We start from the raw sequence: 9,682 nt of genomic DNA on the forward strand, positions 1-9,682 counted from the left end.
CTCTTTCCCTCCAACAATTTTTGAAGATATCCAAGTTTACATAAATACACTCATACACAATAAACAACCCCAATTCATACCAACCCTAGGAAGGAACATTCACATTTGGCAGCTTCCCTAGAGCCTCCTTAATTGTTCCTCTACTCCATCTCAAAATTTCGAAGTGATCATTTTTAATACTTATGGAGTGACAACATGTGATTTTTTATTAGTTTTGTCCCATCATCTAAGGGACTAAAAGTGGAAAATCACTTGTGAATTAAATTTTAGATTAAAAGAAAATGGTGTATTAATGAATTTGGTAAAAAAGAAAAAGTGAAATTAAGAATTTTGTAATTTAATTGACATCGCCTAATATTTTCAACAAATAATTTTAAGGCTAAAATCTATGGTTTTAAAAACTAGATTGGACTAGTTGATTTAACTAGGAGTCAAACCCTAAAAACATGTCCGGTAAAATCCAAAAATCAGTTAAATTTTTCTGATTCTTTTACCATTTTGGGTTTTAAAAACCATGCTAAAATCTCACCCCTCCCGTTGTGGTTATCAAAAAATAAAAATAAATTGAAAAGATTGAACGGCCGATAAATGACCTATTTTTTAGCTGATAGTGACCTTAATAATAGGACTAACTGTCCAAAAGAGAGCTGCTACTCTCTCTCTCTCTCTCTGTCTATCTTAAAAAACTCCAAACCCACAACTCACAATCCCTCATTTTTCTCACCATTTCCTTTCTTTCTCGAGAAAATTCCCATATGGGTACTCTTATATATTCTCCAAATCAAATGGGTTTGCTTTAAAATTCATTGACATGGAGTGGTTGAGTCTGTGACAGACTCTTGTGTTGTTTGTTTTTTGCTTTCAGACATGTCTGTAAAAAATAGTTCTTCGTTTTCTTGTTTTGTTGCAACTGTTTCGTCTCCTTTTCAATCCACGAAAATTTCCCAGGTATGCTTCTACTTCAGTTTGGTTACTCTGTTTTCACTTTTTTTTTTTACAAGTAAATTTGATTGGTCAAAGTTATGAGTGTGCATGCATTAGGGTTTTTCAGTAGCTATGAGTTTTATTTTTGGGTTGTGAATTTGATTCTCAGTGCTTATTTACACTGCCTTTTGATTTTGCCAATGTTAGAAAATAAAATAAAATGGAGGGTCAGGTAGTTTCAATTAAGTAAGATTGGCAGTGTGGTCTAGCAGTGGCCATTGCACAGAGATTAATCTTACTTGTTTTTCACTTTTGATTTGTTCTCTTTGAATAGGCATTTTTTGGTGACACATCAATGTGTAGCTGAATATATGTATCATTACAACATTGGCTGTTGCAATTAGAGTACTAACACTTTTCATGAGATTATAATTAGAGAAAAAAGTAAATAAAAGAGAAGGCAGTTTTAATAAGATTGTTGATTGCAAATGGATTTGTTTTATGGACCTTTGAATAATTGAATTTTGAGGCCAAAATTCTGACAAATAAATGATTGAACTCACCATTTCCTAAAAGCTTATGCTTTTTTAAGAACTGGTGAGTTATTATGATTTGTAATTTGTTTAGGTTACTTTGTGTTCATCACAGCATCGTGAGCATGGAGTAATCTACTTTTTAGATAAAATACCATTAATTAATTAAAAAAAAAAAAAAAAAATGGTCCAGCTGTCCTTGTAGCCTCTTTCATTTTCCCATCACTTTATTTGCGCAGAATATTATCCATTATATTTGAGGACTCTTTGTTGACAGGTGACCCCACATTCTTATGTTGATCTTGTGAATTGCCTTATTTATTTTCAGTGAGAATTTTGAATTTTTAAAACATGCTTTTAACAAAATATCAAAATAAAACAAAATATTGGACATTGGATAATGAAAGAACAGGCTAGGTGATTTCTCCTTCTTTATTTATTTATTTTTTCCACCGGGGGGGGGGGGGGTTGGGGTGGGGTGGATGGTTTATCTGTTTTTCTAGTCATTTTGCTTTAGCCTCTCAAAAAAAAAAAAAAAACAAAAAAAAAAGAGAGNATGTCTGTAAAAAATAGTTCTTCGTTTTCTTGTTTTGTTGCAACTGTTTCCTCTCCTTTTCAATCCACGAAAATGTCCCAGGTATGCTTCTACTTCAGTTTGGTTACTCTGTTTTCACTTTTTTTTTTACAAGTAAATTTGATTGGTCAAAGTTATGAGTGTGCATGCATTAGGGTTTTTCAGTAGCTATGAGTTTTATTTTTGGGTTGTGAATTTGATTCTCAGTGCTTATTTACACTGACTTTTGATTTTGCCAATGTTAGAAAAGAAAATAAAATGGAGGGTCAGGTAGTTTCAATTAAGTAAGATTGGCAGTGTGGTCTAGCAGTGGCCATTGCACAGAGATTAATCTTACTTGTTTTTCACTTTTGATTTGTTCTCTTTGAATAGGCATTTTTTGGTGACACATCAATGTGTAGCTGAATATATGTATCATTACAACATTGGCTGTTGCAATTAGAGTACTAACACTTTTCATGAGATTATAATTAGAGAAAAAAGTAAATAAAAGAGAAGGCAGTTTTAATAAGATTGTTGATTGCAAATGGATTTGTTTTATGGACCTTTGAATAATTGAATTTTGAGGCCAAAATTCTGACAAATAAATGATTGAACTCACCATTTCCTAAAAGCTTATGCTTTTTTAAGAACTGGTGAGTTATTATGATTTGTAATTTGTTTAGGTTACTTTGTGTTCATCACAGCATCGTGAGCATGGAGTAATCTACTTTTTAGATAAAATACCATTAATTAATTAAAAAAAAAAAAAAAAAAGGGTATCGGACCAAGTGGCTCCTGGGTTCAAACACTGTTTCCATTCTACCTCCCATTAAAAAAAGCTAAAAATCACGTGTAGGGCCCCGTGTATTTAAGGGGAGTTGGGGCCCACACGCAACGGAGAATGTTAGAATAATTAATTAAATGGTTAAATTCATCCTTTTCTAACTTAAAGTTTTATGATAAGTGGTAATTTATCATCATCAATGCCAACAAAATTTGAAACTGATGATAGAGCCTGCAGCTTTTTGATATCATGTTACACGCCAGAACTGGGAGAGTAAGTGTGCATAATCATTTACAATACCAGACCATTCTATTAAGAGTAACTGAAATACAAATATTACTTTTAATGTATTTACATGGATTCTGAACTCTAGACATTATAACTTGTAAATGGGCCACTTTGCTGAACTTTGCCCCATATAGATGGCAGCGGGGAAATGTGGAGCCTGGCTTATCACTTAGTTCTATGTGCACTAATTCTACTCAATTCAAGCCAATGAGCTCAGCTCAACTGACACCTCCCCTTATAAGTATTAGGTGGAGGTGAGGTGGGTTCAAGACCCATTAGGTGCGTTTGTAACTTACCAATAATAGTAATTCTACTATGTTCAAAAGAACCTTGCCTTTAAAGAACTTTGTTCAATGGCTTGGTTTTTGTATTGGCTGTGTCACCTCCTAGTAGGTTGCATTCCTTCTTTCTTTTCCTTTTCCCCATTCTCTATTGTAATTTTTTTTGTCCATAATCTCATCCTTTTGGCAGAGGTCGCATCTGTTGTTAGTTATTAGAAATAAATAAATAGAGGTCCTAAATGATGTCACTATATTTTCAACAACTGCTTTGCTTTGAAGAGATCTTTAAATAGCTATGCAAAGAAGCTGGTGGTAGTATTTAATTAGCTATTTTTTGGTGCTAAATAAATAAGAGTATATAGAAAGGAAAGAAAAGGCAAAATCTATGCGTAAATAATATATGGCTAGGATGGCTACTGTGTAAATGCTAATAAATTTTTTTACTAATGATTAGGAATACAAACTTAAACCCAAGGTATGGCTTTTAGAAACTAGACGATTCTGTTGCTGAAAAAAAAAAAAACAAAAAAAAAAGAGAGAGGCTAAGACGACCTTCCAAGTTCCAATCACCTACCCAAGACCTTGCAGAACTGGGAGCATTGTGGATTGGATATAACCTTTTATATTCTTCCAGAATCTGTCTAGGTCTTGCGATGTATCACTGTATGTGCTGCCCTGTAATTTCAGATATGTCACCGTAATAGGAGGTGAAATTTGATGCTGCTTTTAGAAATGGGGGGGGACAAAGGACATGGCAATTACTGGTGAAGGACACTAGGCAATTATTTAGGATGCTTTGGGTTTTATTGAGGAGTGTTTTAGTTGCTGAGGACTAGGTGGATATGATGGTGCTAAAGTTTCTAGAAAATATATGCACTGTTCGAGAAAGTGAACTTAAAAGCTTATTCAACAGAGATTTATGAGTAATGGTATGATGAAATTTCTTGAAAGAAAGGGCAATTATCAACAAGGACATGGATGGGAATAACATCAATGTGTTTGTGAGAGCCTAAAGGTAATACAGGATGTGGTTCAAAATGGAGTGGATTGGTAGAACAATCTGTAGTTGGCTCAACTGGTCAGAATCAAATGCTAGAGTTTTTACAATTTCTGAAATTTAAACTTGGCTTGTCCTTATGGACTGCATATTGATTTTTTGGCTTATACAAAAAATCTATTTTTACCAATTTATTTTTTAAATCCTTTTATGTGAATTGGCTTAGGAGTTAAAATTGTTTCAGTCTCTAAGCTATTTTCTGTTCTCCATCTGCAGATTTCCTCATATTGTTCTTCACAGAAGCTCTTTTTTACTGTGGAGTTGCGGTATTTGTTCTTCTAATAGACCACTTAAGGAGACCTATTGAGCCAGATTCTGCTACAGGCACTAACAGAACCCTGGTCACTCATTTAGGACAGCGTATATCTTCTGTAGCTGCCCTGGTGCTTAGTCTAATAATTCCTATGGTGACAATGGGTTTGGTTTGGCCTTGGACTGGTCCTGCTGCATCTGCAACTCTCGCTCCATACCTGGTTGGAATTGTTGTCCAATTTGCATTTGAGCAATATGCAAGATATAAGAAGTCCCCTTCATGGTCTGTTATTCCAATTATCTTTCAGGTAAGGGCAATGCCACTCATTTCTTACCAAACTTGTTTTGGTATTTCTTTCAGTATTGAAAATGGATAAAAGATAAAATCTGATCCACTTTGATATGCATGCTTTTTTCTCATTGTTTAACTGTTTGTGAGAGTTTTTATTTTTTAAGCTGCCTATTAGTAGCTTTCAGGTTAATGGTTTAAAACTTTTTTTTGTTTTGGGGTCTGAATCAGTCAAAAGACTTTAAGACTGTGTTCCTTCGAAAAACTTTAATAGTGATGTTAGGGAAAGACCTGCATGGAATCTTCAATTAAAGTAAAGAGGTCTTTTTTCTTAACAGGTTTATAGATTGCACCAGCTGAATAGAGCAGCACAACTGGTGACAGCCTTGTCATTTACAGTTAGAGGAGCTGAAATGACCTCGCACAACTTAGCAATAAACAGCTCTTTGAGTACGCTGCTGAATGTCCTCCAATTCCTTGGGGTGATCTGCATATGGTCTCTGTCAAGCTTCCTGATGAGGTTTTTCCCTTCTACAGCCATGAGTGTGGAGTGAAGAATTTCAGAAAACGATTGGTAAAATTATCACCTCACCTAATAGAGAACAACACTGCAGTTGGTCTTGTTTCAGGTGATGTAATAAATCTGGAGGGGGACTCTTAGCTTAGTTATGTTCTGCTGGGAACTCAAAATGAAAAGGACATTGAAGCAATTAACTCATCTAAAGGAAATTAAAAGGTGGTTGCATAAGATTGAGTAAAAAAATTCTAAATGCAAGAGAGAGTTGAGTTTGTGAGAATTGATATGCTCTATGTCTACATGTTCATCAAGCTCCACTGTTACTTGTATATAGAACATTTTAACTACAGATTGATCATATTCCTGACAAATGTGCATATTTGAAAGTTATCTAGAACAGTAAAAAAATGAGCAAGCCTGTAGAGCATTAAGCTCTTTCTGTCATCAACATGTTGCAAATTTTGTCTACCAGAGTACTTTGTTTAAACTTTTGTACTCTTATAATTTTTTTGTTGGACTTATGTGTTGAAAATGCAGGTTGCGATGTGCTTTAGATACCATTATTGTACTTTGCTATATATATGTTGAGCTTACATGAGCAGGTGCTTCACATTTTTTGTTTTTTCTCATGCATCTGGTTCTGCACTTTACAATCAAGGTTCTGGGTTTAAACCCAGGATATCTCCTTTTCTGGAAACACTCCTGCCTTTGTGCTTTGCAAGTGGCCATAATGAAAGAAGAATTACCCAAATCACTTTTGCATTCAAATTCTGGCGGACTCTAATAGGTCTAGAGAGACAACTTTTTCATGAAGTCTTGAGGTGCTAAGTTGTCAATGGATGGTGGATAATAAAGCGGAGTCAATAGAAAGTCCATGTAAAACAACTTGCCTGTTCAAGAAGCAATGAAAATGTTGTGTGGTATTAGTGTATTATTCTTAAACACATACTAGTTGCAAACCCCACGCAATGTGTGAGAATAAATAATTATTTTATAATTCTGGTATAAAATATAATTTGTTTTTTAAATTTTGTTCTCCCAAAAAATTAAACAAACTTTAAAATTATTTCATCTAACTCTACTAATCTATCATTATATTATTTTGGGTTGCGTTTAATTGATATTATTCCTTTATAAGGTGGTCCATATTATTCGAAATTATGTTATGGTGCACTATGTTTTTCTAAAAAAAATTTCTTGTGCAATTAGACTTTTTAAGTTTTGAATTCCTCATTTCATCCTCTTAAAGAAGATTATTATGATAATAAAAAATCATATTAAAATTGCAATTACTCAAATAATTGATAGGCACATTCAAATACTTATCCAAGACCTTTATATATATATATATATATATATTCAAATTGTCACTTACAACATAACTTAGTAATTCAAACAAAAATCAAACCAAAACTATAAGAAGGAGAGAGATTACTTGTGATGGAAAACTCAAAAATATAACCCTAAAACATATTAACCCTAAATAAAGTTTTAAAAAATATAATGATTCGTCAACCTAAAATAGAGTTGCAAGAAAGAATAAAAAATTGAGAGAGAGAGAGAGAGAGAGAGAGAGAGAGAGAAATAATACCATTATAAAAATACAAAACTAAATCACATCAATCGAAAGTAAAGTTCTAAAATACATAAAAATTTATCAACTTAAAGTAAGCTTTGAAAACAACTTACGATGATAATATGAGACTGAAATAATTCAATAACCTACAAAAGAAAATTAATTATTCAATATCTGAAAATATACTTGCATTTTTTTATAGTGTAATATGAGACTAGCCATACCACATCAACCACATTATAGGATGTAAAAATTTTAAAAATATATATAAAAAGAAGGAAAATAATTATGAAACTTTTCAATTCACAATTATCAATGATACTTTGGAAAGGAACTCATAATCTCAACCAAAGAAAAAAAAAATGAAAACTTAGAAACTCATATGGTCTAGGCATATTTGATAACTCAAAGGGATATGCATCTCAAAATTTGGCACGGTCATGTTCAATTTAGATCAAGTATATAAATTCATTACTTCAGTTCAACAGATAACAATGATAACATAAACAACAATTGTAATTGACAATTAATAGTGGTATACTTAGGCTTCCCAAGCATTGGTAGTATACTTATTCCTTACTCCCATATCTACATTAGATTGACTGAAATCACAAATATGAATTCTATGATGTGGCTTGATGCAAATGAGCTGCAAACAAATATTAGTGATAAATATGAGAAAAAAAAAAAACTTTTGATACGCTGAACCATGATCACAAAGGATTGGGAGTGGATCATGATTTCTCAAGCATGACAAATCCATAGGAGTAACATAATAGGAAATCAAGACCACCAAAAAATGAAAAAAAAAAAAGTTTGAGAGAGAGAAAGAAATAACATTTTGTGTGTGAAAAAACTTTGCATAGAATTTGAGAGAGAATTGGAGATTTATAATAAGAAGATGAGAATAAAAAGAGCCAAAAATAAAGGAAAATAAAGGGATAGAGAAAGAGAGATATTAAGGTAGTTAGTAGTGGGAAGATGAAAGGGTAAAATGGAGGGGAAAATGTTTGAGAATGTGTAACAATAAGCTAAGAAAATTAATAAAAGAAAAAGAGTTAAGAGAGAGAGAGAGTGTTGGAAGTAAGTGGAAGATGTGGCTATTGATGTGTCTCAACAAAAGCGTAGTAATAATAAATATTAGGCTTCAGCTTTTAGATATACTAGTCGCTAACTCGTGCGATGCACGGGATAGTTAAATAAAAGGACAATTAACCAACATCACGTTAAGGTAAAAGAATTAATGAGAGATTGATTTGCCTACCAAGAATTTAAAAGAAAAAAAAGATTGATATAATAAAATCTAAGAAATTTAGAAATAGAAAATTGGGTTAATAATATGCATATTATAGACATTTTGCTAGTTAGCATTTTAAAAAAAAAAGATCTGTCATAATTAAATAAAATACAATGGGAAGAAATATTTAACTTCTATACTTTTTTATAGTTTAGAAGTGTTGTCTACGTAGAATGTTATTGAGTTATAAAAAATTTTTATAAATGTTAATACCATATATATGTATATGCTTATATTGTCAACATTTCACTGCAGATGCATAGTTACTGAAACCTATAAAGTAATTTACAATTCTTAAATTAATAAAGCAAAATCCCAAAAGTTATATATACACACACACTCAAAACTGATATAAACTACAAAGATATAAACAAATCTTACTTAGTCGTAGTAATAACAATATAAACAATTCAAAACATGGAACATTATCAAATTTATACCACTTAATTCCATTATCTTTTACGTTGAATCCAAACAAATAATTAATCAACCAAAAATCAAAGCTTTAATTAAGAAAACAAAAAATCACATGAACCCAAATAAAATTTCTTAATAAAGCAAAAACATATAAGGTAAAGAATTAAGATCAACCTATTGAGACGCAAATACCAAAAATCCCAAAACTTAAAGCTTCCAAATTTTATAGAATCCTCAAATTCTACTTCAAAACCAAACAAAACCCTTCAAATTCAAAAAATTCATATATAATATTCCAAATAAAAATTTACCACTCCTTGGCTGAAGACATAAGTTGCAGCTTTGATTTTTCTCTAAAAAATAGAGATGCTTCATCTGCCATATACAATATAAAATAATTATTACAAATTTCAACCCAAAAACCAAACCACAAAAACACTATCAAAATATAGAGATTAACCCAAATACTTAAAAGAAAATTAATTCTAAACATAACAAAAGAATAAGATAGAATGAAAATTTCAGGCACATATGAAAGCAAATAAAAAAGAAAAAACCTAAGTTTTTTTTTAGATACACGTGAGTTTCTCTTCTTCTTATTTTTTTAATCTTTGAGATGGTAATTGCTAGGGTTTTAAGGATAGAAGAAAGAGTCCTACCAAGAGTCTCTCTTTTTTTTCTTAATCCTAAAGTTTTTTTTTTTTTTTTTTTTTAAAAACCCTAAAGTGAGGCATTTAAAAAAAAAAAAAAATTCTAACGTGAGGTATCTTAAAAAAAATTATAATTAATTTTAATCTTCAATATTATATTATATATAGATAATAATAATGATGTGATAAGCTCTGGAGAGGCCAACAAAATATATCTAATAGAGTTTTACTTAAACTAAACTATTGTAACACTCCTTTCTA

At 31.6% G+C, this 9,682-nt stretch overlaps 1 protein-coding gene across 1 annotated transcript; it reads left to right on the top strand.

Moving 5' to 3' along the window:
* The first annotated feature begins 755 nt into the window (after nt 1–755).
* On the top strand, nt 756–5,925 carry LOC111996296 (uncharacterized). The gene is made up of 5 exons (XM_065775778.1): nt 756–759; nt 866–948; nt 1,641–1,734; nt 4,640–4,983; nt 5,303–5,925. The coding sequence occupies exons 1-5, from the start codon at nt 756–758 to the stop codon at nt 5,516–5,518; spliced, it is 741 nt and encodes a 246-aa protein (XP_065631850.1). The 3' UTR covers nt 5,519–5,925.
* Nucleotides 5,926–9,682: the final 3,757 nt, after the last annotated feature.

Source organism: Quercus suber, unplaced genomic scaffold (assembly GCF_002906115.3).
Source record: "Quercus suber isolate HL8 unplaced genomic scaffold, Cork oak 2.0 scaffold_119, whole genome shotgun sequence".
NCBI classification, from domain to species: domain Eukaryota; kingdom Viridiplantae; phylum Streptophyta; class Magnoliopsida; order Fagales; family Fagaceae; genus Quercus; species Quercus suber.

What these genes read in the sequence shown, in the direction of transcription:
- LOC111996296 (XM_065775778.1), top strand. An exon ending in TGAGGACTCTTTGTTGACAG is followed by an intron (nt 1,735 to 4,639) that starts GTGACCCCACAT and finishes CTCCATCTGCAG; the next exon opens with ATTTCCTCATATTGTTCTTC. An exon ending in TTATTCCAATTATCTTTCAG is followed by an intron (nt 4,984 to 5,302) that starts GTAAGGGCAATG and finishes TTTTCTTAACAG; the next exon opens with GTTTATAGATTGCACCAGCT.